The following is a 22,615-nucleotide window of genomic DNA, read 5'->3' on the forward strand; positions in this document are numbered from 1 at the left end:
GACTGGTGGCGGAGTAGTAGGCGATGGCAAGTTTCGTTCGTCAAAAAGGAGGAATCGGATGGCGGATTGGATGAGGTGGTTCGGGTCGTGACTCGTCGTTTACTTCTTGGCCGGAGCGGGGGGCGCCTTGACGTTGTTAGACAGCCAGGCGAGACCCTCGAGGAGGCCCTCTCCGGTCGTCGCGCAACTGGGCACGACGTACCAGATCTTGTCTTTTAACTTGGACAGCTGGAGGGCCTCGGTGACTTCTTGCGGCTTCATGGCTGTGTGGTGATGTGGTCAGTATGCGCGTTCTCGATGCCTTGTGGAGACGTGCGTTTCTGGACTCACCTCCGTTGATATCCTGCTTGTTCGCGAACACCAGCAGCAAGCTGTCCTTCATTTCGCGGTCGTTGATGATTCTGTGCAGCTCGGACTTGGCCTCCTCGATTCTCGCGCGGTCGGAGGAGTCGATGACGAAGATGAGACCCTGGGTTCCTGTAGGATAGGGGTCGTTAGCGCAGTTCGCGAGAGACAGTTGGGTAAAGCAGGCAGGCAGGAGGGGTGCTCACCGCTAAAATAATGTCTCCAGAGGGGACGGATCTTGTCCTGACCACCGACGTCCCAGACGTTGAACTTGACGTTCTTGTAGGTGACGGTCTCGACGTTGAAGCCAACGGTGGGGATGGTGGTGACGTCCTGGCCGAGCTTGAGCTTGTAGAGAATGGTGGTCTTTCCAGCGGCATCGAGACCCAGCATGAGCAGGCGCATCTCCTTGGATCCGAAGATCTTGCCCATCATCTTTGAGAGTTGGCCACCCATTGTGACGGTCGGTTGTGCGTGTGTCGTGGATTCGGAGTTCGTCAGACGGTCGGACGGTTGGAGATAGTCGGCGGTTGTCGAACTGGCGTGATGTGGGTTGGTTGAGGCTCGAGTGGTTTTGGGAAAGGGGACGGACGTCGCAACGTATGACGGATGGCTCCTGCTGTGTTTTTCTGGCAAGGTCGGGACGGGCAATTGATCGCCTGGGATTCGTGGTCGCGCGCGCACTCGGATTGTGCGGTCGTCGGTGTTTGAGGGGGATAAAGAAGGAGTGGAAGGGTTGAGGCGGTATGTGTAACGGAGAGAAGCTATCGCGGCTGCAAAGAAGAAAAAAAAGCAACCTTCGTTTGCGATGTGTTGCTAGGTGTTTGCCGAGTCGGGGACGGGGATCGGAGGTTGGGGTCGAAATGGAGCAGCAGGACCGCCCGTCGTCGCCGCACTTTCCCAGTGTCACACTCACTTCACACTCGCACCCACGCGTCCACACTTTCACACACGTCAGGTCTCCAGTCCAATCCCATTCACTGTACCGTAGCCGGCTCTGGCTCTGTTGGGCTGTCGCTCGGGCGTCTTGGTAGCAGTGCAGTCCCTACCTAACCCAACATGTGTGCATCCGTAAAGGCTTGTGACCTCTGCCAGGGGGTGCGGTGCAGGTGCAGGTGCAAAGCCAAGGCGCACGTATCATAAACGGGCCAATTGGCAGCTATATTTGGGCCCAAATTAATGCTCCCGTCTTCCGAAACGAAGGTGAGCAGAGAAAGAGGTGTGCAGCCGAGCGTTGTTTGCCTGCGGCCCGTCTAGAGATGCCTTTGGTTGGATTGATCGACTTTGGGGGTCATCCATGCGTTTCATTCATTCAACCACTGTGACACTGTCTGTCTCTTGCGAAGACACTGCAGTCTCTTGCGAAGACAGCACACAGCTCGACCGTTGAACTTTGAGGCTGACTGTCCTTTTTTTTTTCCTTTCTTCCCACGCAGGTTGAGATGGTTCAGGGGCATTTCCAGTTCCAGTAAGGGTCGCAGAGCTGGATCCTCTTCTTCAGGGCGCAACACGACCTCGCTCATTACGACTGATCACCAGGCGAGGGAGGGCACTGGGCAACGGACATCACCATCTGGCCGTCCCGTCCATCAACCAACCTCTCCAAACCCTCTCTCCCCTCATCTCGTTCATCGGCAGCCTCGCCATTATCGCATCTGCGCCTGTGGGGGCCCCTCTTCCCATCTCCTCAGGAACTGCCCAACAGTCCACCACTGTCCGCGGACAATCCACCTCTTCCCGGGGGGAAGAATCGATATTGATCTCGTCTAGGCCTCTTTTGGAACAACATCTCTAGCCACCGCCACACCCCCCAACACATGCATGACATGACAGGTATCAACTCAAAAGAAGCTCTACGCGAAAGAGAACAAGTCGTGTGGCGCGTGACGGCCCACGGTGGGATGAGCACTAGATCGGGTCTAGCCGGAATGAATATCGACTGGAATATTGCTCCTCTGGCCGGAGATTTCACTCAGGTACGAAATACGCGGTGCCCGCTGCACAGGCACCGCTGCCGCTCCAGCCCAAACGGAGAAGTTGCAAATTACAACGTACCAATGAACGCCCTCAGGTACCTGATCTCTCTCCCACGGTGGAACCCAAACAAACAGGGTGCCCCTGACCTTGTTCTATGTTAGGCCTAGCGCCATCTGCACGTCCCCGACGCTCGCTCCGGGCTCCCTCCTCCCTCCGAGTCGTTGTGAACCGTCTCCGAACCGTCCTTCACGGCTGATATCTTGGCGTGACATATGCGCGTGATTGATGACAATGAATCGTGTGGCGTCGTAGTCTGATGGGAGACCCTCTAACGGTCGAGCAAGGCTTTGTTTCTTGTTTCATGTTTTTCTTACTACTTCTCTTAAAATGGTCTGCTGAAAGCCCGTTTCATCGTCATCCAGTTTCAATTTGTGGCCATGTCGGACGAACATGCGTGTGATGCAGAGCCGCAAACACAGCGAGGCAACCCTCCAGGTCAATTTAGCAACGAACAGTCATGGTTCTAGAACATGGCATCGAATTCTTCAGCCCAAGAATTCTCCGTCTGCCTCTTAGGGAGGACCTTGCAAGTTGCACCGGAGGCCGCAAGGGGGCAGACAATGTACCAATGACGTACTTCGTGGCCCACGGCAGAGGTGTCGTCACTAACACACGTGTGGAATGCGATTTTTCAACTTTCACCGTCATGAATTCCAATGGTACTGGTTTCCAGCGGTTCAATTTACCGCAATCGTCGATAGGGCTTCTCGAAATGACGTCTAGTAAGCACATTGGCACATCTCGTCTGGGTCGCGTGTGATAAATACTTGTATTTGGGCTATGCTCGAGAGTGTGATAAGGGAGTCTACATTTGAACAGACATTACAAGTCCGTGGCTTGGATATGTTGCAGCAAAATGCTGGATATGTGATGATATTGCCTCTTGCCTATAGCCAGAGACTATCACAATGAAGACGCATTGACATGTTTACAAATTAGCCTATGGTGCTCAGTAGAACATGACGCTTGAGGTCGTAATAGGAGCAAATTGACTACCTACCAGGAACACCGCACATTCAGATGTCTTCCTGTTCTGTACTACTCAGCATGCAAGCCTGATGTTCCAGAGCTGCATTTATCACGAATGCGGTGTTGGCGGACTCTGTAATCGTGTTACGTTGACACTGGCAACAGCTTTTGCATAGAACCTTTCGTCTTACTATAAGTCGCTCTTCGAAATGTCATAGCCTCTCACTGTGCCGTCCGGGCCCGTTGACTCCCAGGCCATATCTCCAACTACTCCATGGCAGCAATAAGTACGTAGTAAGTCATCAAACATCTAAACTCCTCTCGAATCGAAGGATAATTGCTTCCATTCAAGTTCGAGAAGCACGTCGGGCACTTACACAGACGATTGATTAATCTTGCTTCTGAGAGAAGCAGTGGAAGCCGATTGTTCGATAGGACGATAGTGAGCAGGCTTCACCCAGGTCTGCTGTCAACTGCCCTCGCCATTCTCTGCATGGAGCCTACACAATACGTGTATAGTCGAGCTCGCCTTGAATCGTACAGAAGCGCTGTCTCCAATTCAAGTAACATCAACGGCACGGCGTACCGAAGCTTTCAACTGGCCGGGAGGCAAGGAGGTTGGTTTCTGCTTACTTGTTTGTTGGGGAGGCTCTTTCCGGCCGTGAGACAGCCGCGTTCGGCCGAAGTCCGCTGCACTTCTGTGCAACGCTCCGGTCTTGAACCTCGAGCAGTGTCGTGGCTTTTGTGACGGAGCGCCTGCAGAAGAAACTCTGCTCCTATGTGATGGTGTCGCAACAGATCCGCATTAGTCGTCTAATCATCTAATTGAAGTTCTCAAGGGACTTGAAGTTGAGCCGATCCATGAGACGGTTCACCCCATTATGTAAGGTATGTTAATAAAACTGGTCAAGTGTTGTAGTAGCGAATGAAAATTAGAAGTAGAACGTAGACCAGCGGAAACTCAAAAGCAAGAGAAGTGAAGTGGGGAGTCGCTTCCTTTTCGTTCAAGCAGTTCCTCGAGCTCGTGCTCGCGAGCCAACACGGAGACCGAGCTCTCCGTCTGTCGCGAGCATCGTGCCCCACTGACGGGAACCGGAACACATATCGACTGCCTAGACGGGGCGGCAAGACCCGGTTGCTGTACCCATCGCCCCCGGCTTTCCCCGCTCGTACACCTTCGAAGAGCGTGTTTGGAATCATTCTTCTCGATCTGGGTTCTCGGTAGGGTGTTCCCGGACTGCGCTCCCACGTACTTGGTTAGATTGCCGGCCTTGTCCCTGTGTCAGAGGAACCACTGCGGAGGAACCACGACAAGGTCCTTGGCTCGATCAGTCTTGAGGATCATGGCATGGGTTGAAGTCCACGAATTGCTGTGATCGGTGCTCGCTTAGGAGTCAAATCTTTGTTCACATCTCGTAACATCACGCCCTGTTTGAACTTTTCAACATCACATGGCAAGGACGAGTAAAAGAATCCCTGGAAATATCGACAGCATAACTAGGGCACATCCACATACTGAGCTGCTGTAGATTAAGACTGTTTTGAGGGTATGTAAATGTCGGGGAACTAGACAGTGTGTGTGAGGTGAGATCACACGTTGAGTAACGATGTTAGCTGCAACACTGCGAGTAATTGTAAACCTTTCTTTTAGGTCTCTACTGATTGGCCCATGCTTGGAAGTGCGGGGAGGAAATACCCTTGGTAAATCTGTCGTAGAGACTGGCCATGACTCTTGACACCGCTTGTATTCAGTTATCGAATTGTCCTATGGGGGTGACTAGACACGATTAATGCGATACACCTTCGTAAACCTTTCGCTCGGTTCAATGTCACTTGTCTCATGTGCCAAGCGGTTCATCCAATCCCGAGTACATGTCAACCCCCTCGCGGACTAAACCCACCAAATAAATGGCCTGCGGAAGCATTTCACAAGTTTGATGGCCCGCGGCCCGCCTTATGTGTCAGCAGCTATTGTCTTCGCTCTCTTCTATGAGCCCACGATTACAGGCGAACCTTGCAGATCCTGTTCACCAAGAGGAAAATACCGAAAAGCTCGGCAACAGATTCCAGAAATGGAAAGGGCCTCAGGCTTGGCCAGGCGTCACGCCCCCCGTTTTGAAGGCATGAAATATTCGAGCCTTGCATCGAGACGGCCTCGCGATACTCCGTAGTGACCGAGTGCAGCCGACTCGGTGCGAAGATGAATCCGAGTAATGAATAGTAACTACGTCTAAGTTGATGTTTTCACTGTGACATGATTCTTCTGAAGTCTGGGTATGCTCAGTGCCACAAACCACGCTGCTTTTATGTGGCATTGCTTCTAAGAAAACCCTCAATCTTTCATTCTGAAAATTCTCTCAAATTCCATTGCCAGAGACCGTGATCCGCAAACCTCACTGAAAATCATGGGCTTCAAGGTGATCATCGTTGGCGGCAGTGTTGCTGGCCTTACCTTGGCGAACATTTTAGAGAGGCTCGGTGTCGACTTCACTCTGCTTGAGGCGTACCCCGAAATCGCGCCCCAGGTTGGAGCAAGCATTGGCCTTTTGCCAAACGGGTTCCGTATCCTCGACCAGATACAGTGCTACGAGCCTATTCGAGAGATTGCGGGTGACTTTTATCTGCAGGCGAGCTACCGTGATGCGAACGGCAAGGCCACTACCACGCCTAGCAGCGACGTAACTCATCATCTGGAAGCACGGTACGTCGCCCACATCAGCAAGAAAATCCAGAGTAGTGGTTACCTTGGCTGTCTTGCTTACGACAGAAAAGGACTGGGTATCCCTCAATCTTCATCGATAGACAGATGCTCCTTCAAGTTCTTTATGACAACCTCAAGCAGAAGAACAAAGTGAACCCATCCAAGAGGGTCAACAAGATCGAGCTATCCGAAAAGGGAGTCACTGTCCATACCACTGACGGCTCAATCTATGAGGGCGACATAGTTGTCGGTGCAGACGGCATACATAGCACTGTCAGAAGCGAGATGTGGCGTATTGGTATCAAAGAAAATCCTGGGTATTTCCCGCACGACGAGCAGTCAAGTAAGTCTATCAGGTTTCCTGTCGCACCGGGGAAAAAAGAATACCATCCAAGAACATGGTATTCTTGCAACGTAGGCGCAACACTGACAGACCCCTTCTGCTTCTTTTCAGGAGTGCCCGTTGATACGAGATGCATTTTCGGCATATCCAAACGACCCGCAAACCTGCCTGCAGGCCGTCAAATCACGGCCTACAACGACGGCTGGAGTTACCTAATCGTCGACGCGCCGGGCAATCGCACGTACTGGTTTCTTTTCGAAGGTGTCGGCGAGACCAAGCGCGGCAAAGACATACCCAGATATTCAAAGGAGGACACAGAGAAACTGGCTCTGGCTCACATGTCGGATCGATTGTACGAGGAGGTGACGTTCGGCGACATTTACAAGAATAAGATCATGGCCACATTAGTGCCTCTCGAGGAGTATGTATTCGAGAAATGGCACTACAAGCGCATCGTATGCATCGGAGACGCGAGTCACAAGGTTCGTCTCAGACCTCGGAGTCAACCTGGCGGCGCAAAGAAACTGACCACGAACGTGATTCTAGATCGACCCGGTTTCCGGCCAGGGAGGCAACGGCGCCATAGAAGCGGCCGCGCTCCTTGGAAATGCCATTGCTGAGTTGCTTGAGAAGTATCCGGATGTTGACCAACTTTCCACTGATTTGGTGGAGGGTGCCGTCGCCCAAGTTCACGCAATCCGTTACCACCGAGCGAAGAAGCTGGTCTCCGAAGGCCACAACCTGCAGCAGATTTTGACGGGCAGATCGCCCTTCTCCAAAATCGTAACGCAGTACCTGGTTCCTATTCTGAAAGAGGACGGGTTCCTCAATGTTGCACTCCCGATCTTCAAAGCCGGCCCTCGAGTCGAGAAACTTGCAATGCCCAAACGAGCTCGGCTTGTCCCCTTTGACGACGAACTCCCCGCAAAGCCCATAACAGCGAGGGCCGTGTTGAGAGTGGCAACAATTCTGTCTGCAGGGTCGTTTGCGGCACTGCTATACCAGTCTGGTGGACTGGCCTACTTCTCCACGTTCAGGGATGTTATGCAGACGCAGACTAAGCTCTTCTTGGCTGCTGTTGCCGCCGGTTCGTCTGCAAGACTCTCGCCTTACGACGCCTCGAGACGAAGCCCATTCCATAGCCCCCACCTCGGTGTCGATGGTCTGTTCTCCACCCTCACTCTAGGGCTCGTCGAAGGGCACCGCGTGGGTAACAGGCTTTCTGTTCTCCTCTGGTACGTAAAGTAACTCAACACCCTGGGGCCCTGTCTGACATCCTCTACAGGCCGACGGTAGGTGGTCTCGCGTCCACAGCTTTTGGTCCGGACGCCGTGGCTCCTCTGTTGGGCTTAGGCATGGTTCTTCAAGGGTCCAGTACTCTTTACGGAAGACATGTTCCCCCAAGATATACTAAGTCAATCCTGCCCTCGGTCGTCACAGGCTTGCTGGTGCCTGCCGTCATTGCAGCTTTGCCGGTTCAAAACGTTCATATCCGACAAGCGGCTGAAGCACTTGTAGCGTTTTCGCCTATCGTGTGCTCACTTCTCACAGAATGCATGTCTGCAGTTTTGCAAAAGCTTGCAGGAAAGGAAAAGCCTGCAAGTGCCACGAAGGAGCCGTCGTACAATGAAAGAGAGGATTTCGTAGGGATGTACCGGCAGCAGGATGTACCTGCGCTGAAGTTTGCGTATGCCTGTGTCGCAGGATTATGCGGTGCGGTCCGCGTTGCTGGCATGGCTTTCCCAAGATTTGATGATGCGGGCTCTGTGGACAATTCTATGGGACCTTTGGTAAGACATTTTGGTCTCTTTGGCTTAGCCTCTGTAGCCCTTTCTTGGTACAACATCTGGACGATGAGATCCGAGGGGTTCATCACAACGAATAAGGCAGTGCTTGCTGCGTTGGGGTCGGCCACTGGTTCTATTTTCTTAGGACCAGGGGCGGGACTGGCCGCCACCTCCTACTGGCGCGAGACAGTTATGGCGAGCCTGAGCGATGGAGAATTTTGATAGATTGTATATTTCGGCTAGACACATCCCCTCTCGCAATACGTACTTCTGATGACCTGTGGGAAAGCCTCCTTGGGAGGGTAAAAATGATACCGACTGCGTGGAAACATGCCTAAGTTTCGCAGTCAGAGTAGTGTACATGTAGGCACCCTCGTCCTTTGGCGGGCTTGTAACTGACTCTTGGTCAAGTAGTGTGCCACACCCACCTACAGCGGTTCGTCGAAGACTACATGTACAGCAAACTATCTTGGCACACAAACCCACGTGCAGAACTGCGTCATGCTTTCTTTCGTCTCTGATGTTATTGGCAGGACGAAATGTAGTGTTTACTCTGTTTTTAGATCGGATACGCCCCAGGTTACATCAACCATGGAGACATGCGTTGGCAAGTAGTAGGCATCTCTTAGCTATGTCGCCTGATTTGAGTCAGTCAGACACTCACATCAGTCTCGCTTATGTACAGGGGAACTGTAGCTGCCTGTGTAACTGACGAGAACAAACCTGCAATAGGTTGACCCTTTAGCAAGTTTGGTTCTAAGTCTAATTAACTATCATCACATTCTTTCTGGCAGGGATGTAAGGGACGGACATTGAGACCGCCCGTCAGATCCTAGTTTCCCATCAGTCTCGGCCATCGCATTCTGTCAAGCGAAGAAGAATTCTCGGGTTGTCTCCTGTGCACATCTGAATCCTTGTTTTCTACACCCCACTTAGATGCCCCGGCGTTTGCATAGCTCACTACGGCGGCTCGGACAAAACCCACGCACTGTACGAACGGGATGATGGTCAATGTTCAAAAGTCTGTTGGCTTGGAGAGAAAAGCTAGGGAGACGGACAACGGCTTTGCCAGCCTTCGCCGGCCTTCACCGGCCTTCATCGGAAGTCAGTGACTCCCCAAGGGGGCCGAGCGAGAAAATTCCCGCCGACTCACAGGCCGGGTGTCAAAGTCAAATATTCAAGGATCGCAACTGCAATTGCAAAGCACAATGATCACATCACAGTTCTTGCCGTGTTACATCTCTTTCGTACCATGGCCTACACTCTCGCAGAGACCACGGGCGCCTTGACTGCGGCCGTCGTAGGCGTTGTCTCTCTATTGTTTCTCATTTATCCATGGGCTCTACCGAAACCTCTTCCAGGCATACCGTTCAACAAAGACGCAGCGAAATCCGTACTTGGCGATGCGGCAGAGTTGCAAAGGTTACAGGAGCAGGGCAAGAGACCGCGCGCCTGGTTTCTTCAACAGAACATAAAGCATAAAAGTCCTCTCGTCCAAGCTTTCGTAGCTCCGCTATCACAGCCGATGCTTCTACTTTCAGACTTCCGCGAGGCTCAAGATATACTTTTCCGAAGAAACAAGGAATTCGATCATGGAGAACGGAACCTCGCTGCGTTTCGTGGGGTTCTCAGAAACCATCGCATTGGGATGAGAACTCGGGATCCCCAGTTCAAAGCAAACCGGGAGTTGGTGAAGGATCTCATGACCCCCAATTTTCTCAATACCGTAAGTGAAGTCTGGGAAATGAGAGGGACCTTTTCCAACGCTAACTAGACATTTTAAAGGTATCTGCTCCAGCAATATACTCCAACACTTTGAAGCTTGTCGAGCTGTGGAGGTTGAAAGCACAAAAAGCCAGTGGTCTGCCCTTTCAAGCTGACAAAGACATCAACATGGCCACTTTCGATATCATCAAAGAAGTTGCTCTTGGCGAGGGAGACTCCGAGAACACAACCGAAGCTTACATCAAGATCATCCACGAAACGGCTGCTGCAAAGCCAAATACAAGCGGAGAAGTCGAATTCCCTGAGCAACCCCCTGACGAAGACCTCGTTTCGCACCATGCTCACCAGGAGGCTGTCGGGGCGTCTTTGACAGCACCCTCTCCCTGGCTGTACCATGTAATCAACAGCCGCCGACGCCACATGAAAGAGGCATACGCCATCAGACACCGGATGTTGGAAAATCAGGTCTCTCTGGCTGTTCAACGGCTTGAAGGAGGCCAGCCGGTCCGGTCTGCTTTGGACTACATGATACAGCGCGAAATGAACGCTGCCAAGAAGGCCGGCCGATTGCCCACTTTCGACTCTTCTCAACTCCGCGACGAGCTGTACGGCTACATTGGTGCAGGCCACGAGACAACCTCAACCTCTTTCCAATGGGCAATCAAGCACCTTACGGTTCACCAAGATGTCCAGCAGAAGCTTCGACGAGCTTTGCAATTGGCATTTGCCGAGTCTGTGGCCCAATCACGACAGCCTTCGGTTTCCGAAATAACAAAAGTCGACGTGCCGTACCTGGAAGCGATCATGGAAGAGTCTTTGCGGTTATCTGGCCCAATCATGGGTGTTGTGAGGCAGGCACAAGTAGAAACCACGATCTTGGGTCATCGAGTACCTAAAGGAACCGAGGTTTTCATGCCGTTGTGTGGTCCCGGCATCACCCAAGCACCGATAGAAGTTGACGAATCATTGCGAAGCGAGACTTCCAGATCTCGGCCGAATGTTCGTGGCTCGTGGGCGGTCAGCCCGGAATCGTTCATACCTGAGCGATGGCTTAAGCCGGGACCGAATGGGGACGAATTTGACCCCCAGGCTGGACCTTTTATGAGCTTTAGCAACGGCGTGCGGGGATGCTTTGGGCGGCGGTTGGCGTACATCGAGTTTAGAATCCTTGTGGTCCTAACGATATGGAACCTGGAGCCTGGAGCTCTGCCAAGTTCCCGAGAGTCTGCAAACGTTTGATGCGATGGACAGTCTCGTGACCAAACCGGCCAAATGCTATATAAATGTTTCAGAGGCTGAAAACTAAAGTTCAGTCGGGGGTGCCCATACCCATGTGGCAATTGTAGAACTAGAGCTTCGAGAAGCTGTGTATTCATATCCTGGACTGGTTGGCTTTGGTTGTTCTGTTGCTAACACCTGGAATTGAGACTCAACTCTTCTCTTTGAGACGATCGTCATGACAGTGAGTGATATCGAAGGACAGGGATCAATCGAATTACGGTATATTTACGGCTTCAAATACGAATTGACGGGTTGACAGCCATCCACCACGCCTAGAGTCTGCCCGCATCTACATCTCAGAGAGAGACCATTCAATCCTTGAACCACAGACGAGCGCTGCGCCTGTAGAGGGATCTCAGTAGTTTGACACAATCATGGGCCATTTTCACCCACAGGCCCGCAGCAATGGCATCCACCAAGCAATCGAAGGTCACTCGAGTGACAAAATGGCCAGTATCGCCTGTTAGACCTCGGTAAATGCCAATCAAACGAACCAAGCCAGTGAATTCCCATGCAAAATCTAAAGCTATCGGAGTTTTTGTTCTTTTATATTGCATCAATCCCCATAAACTTGCATCTTTACAGGGACCTAGAACATCTTTTGCGATGGTTTGGCCTATTTGCGCGTTAACACCATATGACTTACAGCGCCGGTCACTCGAGTGAAACTATCGTGATGGATCCTCGACAACATGACTTGGGAAGTTGTAAACCATGCATGAAGACCCCGCAATTCTGGTCGAGAATGATTCATTTGAATATGACTCAACGGCCTCGGTGTTTTCGGGGAAAATGCCACTGGTAATGGCCGACTTTCCGTTCGCGTTGACGGAAGCGCGAAGAGCGAGTTCAAGCAGAACCTGTTCCAAAGAAGCGATTCCACTGAGAATGCAGTATAATCATGTTTACTCCTGCCTACGAAGGCAATGACATAAAAGGAGGGTTGAATGGTCTAATGCACCAAATCTGGCAAAACATCTCATCCCCTCTCGCCTGAACGATTCTTCCTCATCTCAACTGTGCGTAACCCAACATCGACAAACTCCTTTCCCTTCATCATGTCTGGAAAGTTCCTCATCACCGGCGGCTACGTGGTCACGCTAGACGACTCCCTCGGCGACTTCGACAACGGCGCCGTGCTAGTCGAAGACGGCATCATCACAGCCGTCGGCAGGGCACAAGACATCTCCGCACCAGCTGACGCCGAGATCATCAATGCCGCCGAGGGAGTCGTCATTCCTGGCATGGTCGACACCCACCGCCACGTGTCCATGAGCCTGACGCGCGGGATCGGCGTCGACCAGCACCTCTGGCACTTCCTGTCCAACACCTACACCCGCTGGCTTCCGGCTACCGGCGTCGACGAGATGTACACGTCCGCCCTGGTCGGCTGCCTCGAGGCAATCGAGAGCGGGGTGACGACCATCATGGACACCTGCGAGTCGTTCCACTCTGCCGAGCACGCGGAGGCGGAGCTGCGCGGGCTGGAGGACTCTGGGATCCGGGCGTTCTTCTGCTATGGCATGAGCGGAGATCAGTATGGCCAGACTCCGGCGGGACGGAGCGGTTGGAGCGCTCGTTTGGCCCACGTCAAGGAGATGGCGCAGAGAGGCGCGAACGACGGGCTTGTCCGCGTAGCGCTGCAGCTGAGCCAGTCGGGGACGACTCCGTTCTCTTGGATGGGCGATGAGCTGAAGCTCGCCCAGGAGCTGGGGCTTCTCTGCTGCTCGCACTCCAGCGCCGTTCCTGCGTCCAATCTCACGAGTGACCTGGAAGTCCGCGCGGATATGGGATACATGCTGCCTGGGCATGTGTACATTCACTGCACGAACCTGACAGACCACGAGATGGGCCTCGTCGCGAAGACGGGAGGTAAAATCGCCCTTGCCACCGAGACCGACATCCAGATGGGAATGGGGTTTCCCCCGCTGAGGATGGCCTTGGCTCACGGTTTGAAGCCGTCTCTCAGCATCGACACGTCAAGCGCCGCGGCGCCAGATCTGCTCTCGCAGATGCGGCTTCAGCTGCAGCTACAGCGCAGTCTGGATCATCATGCGGCTCACCTCGAACGCCGCGTTTCCATGAAGATGGACTTTGGCGTTCGCGATGCTCTGATATGGGGAACGAGGAACGGCGCCGAGGCCGTTGGTCTCGGCGACCAGATTGGCACTCTCACCCCGGGGAAACGGGCCGATATTGTCGTCATCACGAGTAAACGAGCACTCAGTGGCTCGGCTTTCCCGCTGGGTACGGCTGTTCTGCACTCGAGCCCGGCAGATGTTGATCTTGTCATGGTAGATGGACGGATTCTGAAACGAGATGGTGCCTTGGTGGGGATTGATGTTGACGCCATCCGCGCGAGGGCGAGAGAGGGAATGAGACGTATCCAGGCCAATTTAAAGAATCTCAGGCCGGAAATGAGCCCCGAGGAGATTCGAGAGTTCTTTCTTCAAGGAGAAAAGGCGCACCGCGTCAATGTTGCAAACGCCTACGCTCAAGGAGGCCAAGTGTCGGACTACCTGAGGTCATAGTAGCAGACTACTTGGACTGTGTTAATGCTGCGGCGGAACTGAGGGCTCTCTGGGAGTTCTGCAGACTCGCTTTATCATATCTTGTGGATAGACATTGTCAGCTACCTATTTTATGCCAACCCTGTCTTGAGAATTGGTCTTTAAACTCCGTTCGGACCCGCTACGTCATGACTCTTCAGTGTTTGTTCGTTTAGTGAGCCATCAGTCGCATAGACAGCGCCCCGGTCCATTTGATCTCGTTTGATCTCGGTAATCCCAATGCGCCCCTCTCAACAAGACCCAGCGCCTGCATACGGCTTTCGCTAAACTAAATCCATAATGTCTTGTAACTCTTGTTTCCCAACTTCGTTTAATATCCGCCGCTAATTTGGCACCCGCGACTCCTCATATCTTCACTTGGCTTTCATGGCCGGTACTCAAGCACGTAGCGCCTCTCCACCTGATGCGTGGTCGATGAATCGTTTTCGCCATGAAACTTGAGGTTGACCGTCTTTCCGTCGGCCTCTGTACCGACGACATCCGCCGCGTAAAATGCTGTCGTCTGCGGATACAAGCCAAGGACCATTTTGCCTGCCTCTAGCTTGGCGAGGTTGTGTGTCTGGTTCTCTGGCGGGATCGGTATCATGCCCGATGCAAACGTCTTGTACTCCTTCGGCTTGACGTTGTCCTCGGGCTCCACGTCCAAGCACTTGTATCGTCTGCTCTTGCCCTCGCCGATGATGCCAACCACCTCGCCCAATATCCAGTCGTACGGCGCCTCACCCTGTTGAGGCTCGTCCTTCTTGCGCTTGAAAGCTACCTTGTCTCCTTTCGAGAACGAGATTTTGCTTCTAGCCGCCGCGGCATTTGATCCGAGGGCCCCCGAGGAAGAGCCCGCCGTATTGCTGCCGGTCGAACCTTGTGGCTCGACACTATCTGCCTTAGGTGGCATACTGTCGCGGTTGCTACCCCGATCACCAAACTTGCGTGAGCTGCCACCAATGGGGCTGGGTACAGGCGAGTCTCCAGCACCGTCAAAGTCGTAGAGCGCCGCGGCCGCGGCATCTCTGTTCCGTGTTGAGCTGCCTGTCCGAGATGACGACGTAGTCGTTGCAGGCGCCTCCGCAAGCTCCTTGGCCTGCTGCACAGCCTTCAGAATCTTAAGCTGCTCGACCAGGGTTTTGATGTTGTTTGAGTTGTTTTCCGAGAGCTTAACTCCGGACCGACAGAACTGCTCCATCTTGTTAAGATCGTTGCCCGAGGGGTTTCCGCCGTCCTTGCTCGCACTGGCCGCCTTCTTATCCAGCTTGATCAGCTCAGCTAGGTTGTCGTTCTCCTGGTTGACACCGGTGACAATCTCTTGAAACTTGTCCTTGGCGTCATTCCACAGCTGAATCTCTTCGCCGTGGCCGCTGCCATTGTTGCGGTTCGAGCCACGGCCACTGCGGTTTCTTTGCGACATCTTGGCCTGGAGAGAAGAGGCCGGGCCAGGTCGCTTATCCTTCGCGATACCCTTCTTCTAACCGGGTTTCTGAGGAAAGGCCTCGCCCGTAGGTACTTTCGTCTTGTAACTGGTCGTTTTTGCCTTGGCCTGTGTTGGCTTCGCCTCCGCCTGGGTTATTTTCGCCTCGACTTGGGATGGTTCGGCGTCGGCGGTTGGGGGCTCCGTTTTCCTGGTGCTCAGGCTCGACTGGCGTGCGCCTGAGAGCGGCTTTTGCGTTGCCTTTCCTTTAATCTTTCTCGGCATCTTGACGTTAGTCTCGGGATACAATGCTCGACAGTAGATCTATGGGTGCAGAAGGTGATGAAAGGGTGTGGCTTAATGTCAAATGAGTATCCATGGAGAGATGAAGCCGGACGGATGGAGGTGGACTACATCTACAAAGCTTGACAGGAGCGAGACAACCCGTCGCAACTTACAAGGAAGGAGCTGCTTTAGCTCAGGTGAGGCAGGAAGGAGGGGCAGCTCCGGCGGCGCAAGTCGGGTCGCGTCAAACAGGCAGGTCCACGGGTAGGCAGGAGCCTTCCTTCACAGATAGCAGCAGGTAGGGTATCTCAGTGCAACAAGATGCTATACAAGAAAAATAAATGCACACATAAACGTCAGCCCATGTTTGAGGCTTATAAAATGGCGAGGAATTAAGCTTTTGGCCCAGCCAGGTGTTTGGAGACCATGGCATAGACGCGCGCAAAGGTGGTGGACAGAGGTGATGTCGATGGCAGAATTGCCGGGCGGTATCGGGCAATGCGCTCAGCTTGAGCTTCATTGGTCGCCCGACGCGACAGCTTGCGGCCGCGAATTGCCGAAGTGGGCCCGACAGCTCCTGTTGTTCTGTCACAACGGTCCAATCACGCCTCAGATGGTCACTGAGCACCGTGCGGCCCGATCACTGCCCCGGGGCCCGTGCTCACCTCATGCTGATCATCCCTTGGGGAAAGGGAGCACCAGAGGGAGGGGCCTGGCCTGTCAAATGTCCACGCGTTGTTCAGATCGTTGCGGGGTCCTCTCCAGGCTCTCCCTGACGTCAAATCCATGGTGGGGTGAGCAAAGGGACTCGCAACCTTATTACCACCACATCGCCGTCGCGTCTTCTCCTCTGCCCTCTGAGCTTTGCCCCTTTCTGTTCGTTTCCGAGCTTGTCATAGCTCTGTTTTCATAATGGTCTTGCAAGTCCCCTTGTTCAAGCTCCAATGCGGGGTCAACTCCTACGAATGGGGCAAGAAGGGAGAGGACTCAGCAGCCGCGCGTTTTGCGGCCACGACACCAGCTGAAGGCTTCACTGTCCAGTCCGACAAGCCATACGCAGAGGTAAGACAACGAATTCCTCACCTTTCCCCGACAACTATGCTGACACCTCCAGCTCTGGATGGGCACTCACCCCTCAAACCCCTCAAAAGACCTCCAATCCGGGCGCACCCTCCTCGACCTGGTTCAAGAAAACCAACAACTGCTTTCCGCCCCTGTGTCCTCCAAATACGGCTCCAAGCTGCCCTTCCTCTTCAAGGTCCTCTCCATCAACAAGGCGCTATCCATCCAGGCCCACCCCAACAAGAAACTCGCCGAGCAACTACACGCCCGCGACCCCAAGAACTATCCCGATGACAACCACAAGCCCGAGATGGCCATCGCCATCACCCCTTTTGAGGGTCTCTGTGGCTTCCGTCCACTCGCCGAGATCTCCCACTTCCTCAACACCGTTCCTCCACTCAAGGCCCTCGTGAAGGAGGACAAGGCCGACGAGTTCATCAATACCGTCAAGGGAGAGGAGGAAACCGAGTCCGCCGAGATCAAGGAAAAGAACAAGACCGCCCTCCAGCACGTCTTCGCCTCCCTCCTCTCCGCCACTACCGAGGAAATTCAGAAGCAGACCGAGAGCCTGGTGTCGCTCGCCAAGTCAGAAGGCAGCAGCTTCGCCGGCGGCGGCGCAGGCGCAAGTGACGGCGAGACCCTCTCGGAACTCATCACTCGTAGCCATGGCGAGTTCGGCGCGGACATCGGTCTCTTTGTCCTTTTCTTCCTCAACTACGTCAAGATGGAGCCAGGGGAGGCCATGTTCCTCGTCGCCGACGACATCCACGCCTACCTCTCCGGCGACATCATCGAGTGTATGGCCGCCTCCGACAACGTCGTCCGCGCCGGCTTCACTCCAAAGTTCAAGGACGTGCCCACCCTCGTAGACATGCTGACCTACAACTACGCGCCCATTGACGAGCAAAAGATGTCGCCCTCCGAGTACCCCTACGCCACCCTCAACCGGACCGCCTACAGCTCCGGCTCCGCCGTTATCCTCTACGACCCACCCATTGACGAGTTCAGCGTTGTCCGCTCGCTGCTCAAGGGTGACGGCTCCAAGGCTACCTTCGACCCCCTCGAGGGACCCAGCATCATCATCTGCACGTCAGGCAAGGGGACCATCGCCGTTGGACCCAAGGTAGAGAAAATCAGCGAGGGCAATGTGTTCTTTGTAGGGTCAACAGCAGAAGTGGTGCTGCAGTCTGAAGGTGATGCCGACGACGAATTCATAACGTTCAAGGCGTTTTGCGAGATTGACGAGAGGGCGGAGGAAAAGCTGTAGAAAGTAAACGCATGCGATCAACGCATACATGGACGACGGAGAAGTAACATCATACCCAGTATCATTTTAGGCGAGCAACAAAAACCACAAAACGGCACAGTCCGAGAGATGATTGTCATTAGTTCAATTCCTGCCCTCTATGCAAGGCAACGCCCGGTCCGGGCAAGTCTATCTGATGCTTTCATCCTCCTGCTCTCTTCCAAGCAGGGAACCCGTGTTTTTCCCTGTCTCTGTTGACACCAGACAGCTCACCAGAAAACCCCCTGAGAGCCATATTAAGGTTCCGACAAGGCCCATGGCCTCAGGATACATGAAGAGGGGAGGGTATGAAAAAAAGATGCGAACAGGGCGAGATGATTCTTTTCTGCCCGCGAGAAACAAACAGACACCGCCGTGCTGTTGTTCTCTGTGTGTATGGTTTGATAAGAGATGCTTACCCCTACCCCCTTTTCGCGGTGTGGGGGGAGGGAACGAAAAGACAATTTGTCAAGACCAGAAACGCCGCAGTAGAATGAGAAAAGGCCCAAAAAAAAAGACCCAAAAAGAAGATGCCCCGGGAATCATCATAATACCCAAATCCCTTCGCTCCCATGCCCCGCCAACCACTCCCATATCCTTCCTCCCTTTCCCAGGGTTGTGCCGTGATTGATAATGCCCACATAAGTCATGTCAATTTTTCTTTTCTGTATCACCGATCCCCGTGATTCCGTAGCCCCCTTCCCTCCAAGTTGTTGTTAGTTCATTGGGGTAAAACACATGATGCTTTCCCTCGTGATCCCCCCCTTTCCCGAATACAACCAGCAAGGTATTACACATTGCCCCAAAAAGGAAGAAAAGAAAAGTAACCCCATCCCAAGGCAGAGATGCAGACTCCTAGCAGAAACGCAACCGACGTGGTGAAGGCAGACGCAGACGCAGACGCAGACGCAGACTTGGTAAAAACAAGCGAGGTGTAAGCCAATCAGAACAGCAGAGAGCAAGAATCCAAGACATAAAAGTCAGAAGTGCAGCAGCAACTTTTTTCCAGATCGCACCCGGTCCGGTGATGAATGAAACTCGGTACGGTGGTTCCTTGCCTCTTGCAGATGTCGGGCTTCCCAATCGCGGTAAGAATAGACGCAGTTGGTGACGGTGAAAGACGGATGGTGAGCCAAGAACGACAGGATTGGCGGCCTCCAAAGATACGCCCACTGCCAAGGTTCCAAAGATAGAGACAGTATGCGAGAAAGGAGCGACGGGTAAGTTGGATTGAAATGTCCAGACGGTGAACTCCCCCGTTCGCTTCGTGATCCAGGACTTCAAGCAGAACAGCCATGTCAAAAAAGAGGGTGTTCAGGATTCCTTTGGGGAAACACGAAAAGAGGGGGGAAACTCCAACCACACCGCCCCGCGGCGCACATTGTTGGCCGTCCCTTGCCTGGGGCCAGAACAGGCGCGGGATGGAGGGCGGGAACGGGACGGTACTGGGCGGGGGCTCCTTTTGTCAAGGACCGCGGGCGTGCCGGGTCGGGAAGCCGCATGGGAGCAGTAAGCCCGGCTTGCATGCTGTGTGTTGGACGGCGTTGCAGTTCGTCGGCGCCAACCCCTTGTCTCAAACGCAACGGCCGCCGGCCCCCAGGGCCCCTTGCATGTCCATCCCGGCCCCGGAGCGCTGGGTTGGAAGTAAGTGACCCCCCCTCGCGACGCTCTTGGCTTGGAGATGCCCACTCGACAATGTACGAGAGACAGGTACGCCACAAAGGACATGGTGTGTATGTCGTTGTCGTCATCCGGAACGTTACGTTTCTTGTAGATGAATTGGTGCAGGATGCGAGGCGTGCAGCGAGGCGCCGCCACTTCTTCTCTCCAACAGCATTGGAACCAACCCAGTTGTGAGTGTGCTAAAGTCCGAGGATGCAGAAGGAAGCTGCATGCATAGCTGACAACCGTAACGTTTCGGTAGACATGGGTTGGTCGAGAGAGGGAAGACAAAAAGTGCATCTTTCAAAACAACGCCACAGAAAACCCGTATTCTCGACTGGAGGGTCGGATAGGCTTTGACCGGTCCCATTATCGGAGACGCAATGCACCAGCCGCTGATGCCGGTGACGGTGATGGGGCTCTGGCCGGTGGGCGTCGGTGTGGGTGAAAGAACAAAAAAAAGACCAAACAAAAAAAAAGTGCGGAAAAGCTGGATTCAATAAACAGAGCAATGCAAGAATATACGGATTGGCGGCGCATAGGCGGGGGAGGGCCCTCCCCTGCCTTATTGATTTGCGCAAAAATACGCCATCTCGAGTCCCAGACAGGCTCCGGCCGAAGCGGGTGGACTCTCAGGAAGCAGACAGGCTGCCGGCGGACCGGCGTCCCGAGGGGTGCTGCTGCTGATGCTGGTGGTGGTGCTCGCGGTGTCCGTAGTGCGGGTGCTGCTGCTGGTCGACGTCGTCCGAGAGGAGCGCGTAGGCGCCAAGGTGGTGGCGTGAGTGGCCCATGGGGGCGGCGTACATTGCGGAGCCGGGCGTTGGGACGGTGTACGTCTGCCCGTTGGCGAGCGAGCCGCCGCCGCCGGCGCCGGAGGAGCCCGAGGACGCGGACGTCTCGCCGCTGCCGCGGCGGCCGGAGGAGCCTGTGGAGGAGGCGTCGGAGTACTTGTAGCTCAGCTCGGAGGCGGAGCCGTGGGTGCGCAGGGACGTCTCGGACGGGGTGAAGATGGAGTCGGCGCTGCTTGTGGAGGACGGGTAGCCGGCCATGTCGGCGGCGGCGGCGTTGGAGAGACGGTGCTGTTGCTGGTGGTGGTGGTGGTGGAGGTGTGTCATGGACGGGAGGGTGTGCGGCGCGGGCGGGTAGGCGGAGACCGGGGAGGCGTCGTAGCTCGTGGTGACCTCTGAGACGGCGCTGGTCGGGGACGGGTTGTTGGAGGAGCCGCTTCCGGTGGACTTTGTGGAGGTCGCGTAGGAGGAGGAGGCCGCGGAGCCGTCGGTGCGGTAGGCGAGGACGTTGGCTGTGGGCAGACGCGAGGGGTTCGGGAGCAGACGATCGCCGCCGCTGGAGGTGTGAGGGAGGGAGGCGGCCACGTTGGAGAGCGAGAAGTTGGGCGCGTCGGCTGGAGAGACGCCTCCTGCTGCAGCGGGGCGGTGGACGAGGGCTGCGCCGGAGGAGCTGTAGCCGTAGCCCGTGCCGTCCGTGTTGACGTAGAGGTCCGCGTTTGAGGGCGCTTTTACGGCGGTCATGCGGTAGAGGTAGGAGGCGTCCTGGCTGTGGTACGGGTAGGACGGGTATCCCATGGCGCTGTAGTCGACGCCGGTGCCGTCGTCGGCGGGGTACGCGGCCGGGCTCGTCCAGCTCGCGGGCATGGAAGAGTAGTACTTGCCGGTGGTGCCGTAGGAGGAGTAGCCCGCGGTGCTCGGGGGGTAGCCGCCGTGCTGCGGAGCGCGGGGGAGGCCGTCGTGCATCTCGGAGGCGTAGTGCGTCGGGGAGGCGGCGAGGGCGTGGCCTCCGACGGCCTGGTACGCTCGTGCGGCCTTGAGCTCGTAGGAGAAGCTCGGGTCTGAAGGTTGGACCCAGGGGGCTTCTTGAGAGGCGACCTTGAAGGGAGAGTTAGTTGTGATGGATGGGTTTGGTGATCGGGTGAAGAGAGCACTTACACGGAGGAAGTGGCAGGCGTCGATGCCCGCGGCCTTGCAATTCTGGCAGGGCATTCCGTTGCCGGCGTCTCCGCTGCAGCGAATCTTGCGCTTCCGGCACCGGCCGCACTGTAGATCTGTCAGATCTTTCTTTTTCCCCGTCAGGTGCGATGAAATATGCAAGCTCCCTTCTTTCTGTGTCGCCCAGCTCTAAGAAACCCAACTTCGGGATGCTTGCTTTTTGAGAAAGAAAGGGGAGAGGAAGCTTTGGTCGAGTACATCAAGAAGCAAAAGACAAGTGAAAACCCCCTATCCCAGAGCTCAAAGGAATCGAACCAAGACTTACAGCAACGGCAATGCGCTTGCGGGGCGGGGTGTCGGTCTCAGGCTCTCGTTCAGTCATGGTCGATGTTCGCGCTTCGGAGGTGCTCGAGTATCGTTGCTGGCGGTCAGAGTAGACGTAAGGTGGCTCCAGGCGGCTATATCGTCTTCCGTCGGAGTAGCAACTCGGGCTGACCATGGTGTCTTTGAGGGGGGCAGGTGAGATTCGGCAAGGCCTGCTCTATGGAAGCAAGCGGTTGTGGCAGAATCGAGGGGCGTGGTTGGATGAAGAGGGACAGGAGGTGGCCTGTTACAGGAAGCGAGAGGGATCTGGAGGCGGTGTTGCTGTTCGCCTTTTGCCTTATTCCCGCTTGTCGAAGGCTGGACTGTGTGTTGGATGTATGTCGTCGATGATGACGGAGGAAAAGTAGACGAATGAACGACAACCCCTCCTCGAAATGTTGTGAAAGCGTCTCGTTTCAGTAAAATGGGGGTGTTCGATGTTGTTCATACACACATACACACACGCTTCCCACTGCTGCGTCGAGGCTGAACCTGAGGGGAGGGGGAGGGCAAGGAAGAAGAAACACGTTTCTGGGGGTGGGTGATGTTGAGGTTTCTTCAACACGCCTCCTTGTCAGACGTGGATGTTTTAAAGAAAGAGAGAAGGCGGTGGTTCGGTGTCAGCCTTTTCTGGTTCTTCAGTAGGTGGTGAAGAACTTTTGCTGATCTTGTGTTTCACACGGAGGAAGTGTAAAGCAAAAAACAAGGGGTAGATATGTTTGGGAGGGAATAAGATCAAGGAAAGTAAAAAGGGAAGAGAGAGAACTCAGGAAGGAGAAATCAAGAAGCAGCTGCAGCCGCGTTCGATGTTATACCTATCCCCAGGGTGGTCACGGACTCTCCCGCGCGGTCTTC

General features: G+C 54.5%; 7 protein-coding genes across 7 annotated transcripts; 4 read left to right on the plus strand and 3 right to left on the minus strand.

Moving 5' to 3' along the window:
• Positions 1–99: 99 nt before the first annotated feature.
• Positions 100–801, minus strand: ARF6 (ADP-ribosylation factor, Arf Arf6; the record flags this gene model as incomplete). The annotated part of the gene is made up of 3 exons (XM_053184317.1): positions 100–263; positions 331–477; positions 552–801. 3 exons carry the CDS (start codon positions 799–801, stop codon positions 100–102), a joined length of 561 nt encoding a protein of 186 aa, XP_053031732.1.
• A 4,955-nt stretch (positions 802–5,756) lies between these two features.
• Positions 5,757–7,643, plus strand: COL26b_011655 (uncharacterized protein; the record flags this gene model as incomplete). The annotated part of the gene is made up of 4 exons (XM_053184318.1): positions 5,757–6,052; positions 6,154–6,395; positions 6,570–6,877; positions 6,942–7,643. The coding sequence occupies 4 exons, from the start codon at positions 5,757–5,759 to the stop codon at positions 7,641–7,643; spliced, it is 1,548 nt and encodes a 515-aa protein (XP_053031733.1).
• Positions 7,644–10,075: 2,432 nt separating this feature from the next.
• Positions 10,076–10,679, plus strand: COL26b_011656 (uncharacterized protein; the record flags this gene model as incomplete). Its single annotated transcript, XM_053184319.1, has 2 exons — positions 10,076–10,638; positions 10,661–10,679. The coding sequence occupies 2 exons, from the start codon at positions 10,076–10,078 to the stop codon at positions 10,677–10,679; spliced, it is 582 nt and encodes a 193-aa protein (XP_053031734.1).
• Positions 10,680–12,246: 1,567 nt separating this feature from the next.
• COL26b_011657 (uncharacterized protein) lies at positions 12,247–13,719 on the plus strand (the record flags this gene model as incomplete). Its single annotated transcript, XM_053184320.1, has 1 exon — positions 12,247–13,719. The coding sequence occupies one exon, from the start codon at positions 12,247–12,249 to the stop codon at positions 13,717–13,719; it is 1,473 nt and encodes a 490-aa protein (XP_053031735.1).
• Positions 13,720–14,122: 403 nt separating this feature from the next.
• Positions 14,123–15,160, minus strand: COL26b_011658 (uncharacterized protein; the record flags this gene model as incomplete). The annotated part of the gene is made up of 1 exon (XM_053184321.1): positions 14,123–15,160. The coding sequence occupies one exon, from the start codon at positions 15,158–15,160 to the stop codon at positions 14,123–14,125; it is 1,038 nt and encodes a 345-aa protein (XP_053031736.1).
• Positions 15,161–16,357: 1,197 nt separating this feature from the next.
• PMI1 (Mannose-6-phosphate isomerase) lies at positions 16,358–17,774 on the plus strand (the record flags this gene model as incomplete). The annotated part of the gene is made up of 2 exons (XM_053184322.1): positions 16,358–16,507; positions 16,560–17,774. The coding sequence occupies 2 exons, from the start codon at positions 16,358–16,360 to the stop codon at positions 17,772–17,774; spliced, it is 1,365 nt and encodes a 454-aa protein (XP_053031737.1).
• Positions 17,775–20,086: 2,312 nt separating this feature from the next.
• COL26b_011660 (uncharacterized protein) lies at positions 20,087–21,896 on the minus strand (the record flags this gene model as incomplete). The annotated part of the gene is made up of 3 exons (XM_053184323.1): positions 20,087–21,337; positions 21,398–21,505; positions 21,723–21,896. The coding sequence occupies 3 exons, from the start codon at positions 21,894–21,896 to the stop codon at positions 20,087–20,089; spliced, it is 1,533 nt and encodes a 510-aa protein (XP_053031738.1).
• Positions 21,897–22,615: the final 719 nt, after the last annotated feature.

The sequence above is a fragment of the Colletotrichum chrysophilum genome (genome assembly GCF_026319265.1).
Source record: "Colletotrichum chrysophilum strain AFK26 chromosome Unknown scaffold_147, whole genome shotgun sequence".
Taxonomy (NCBI): domain Eukaryota; kingdom Fungi; phylum Ascomycota; class Sordariomycetes; order Glomerellales; family Glomerellaceae; genus Colletotrichum; species Colletotrichum chrysophilum.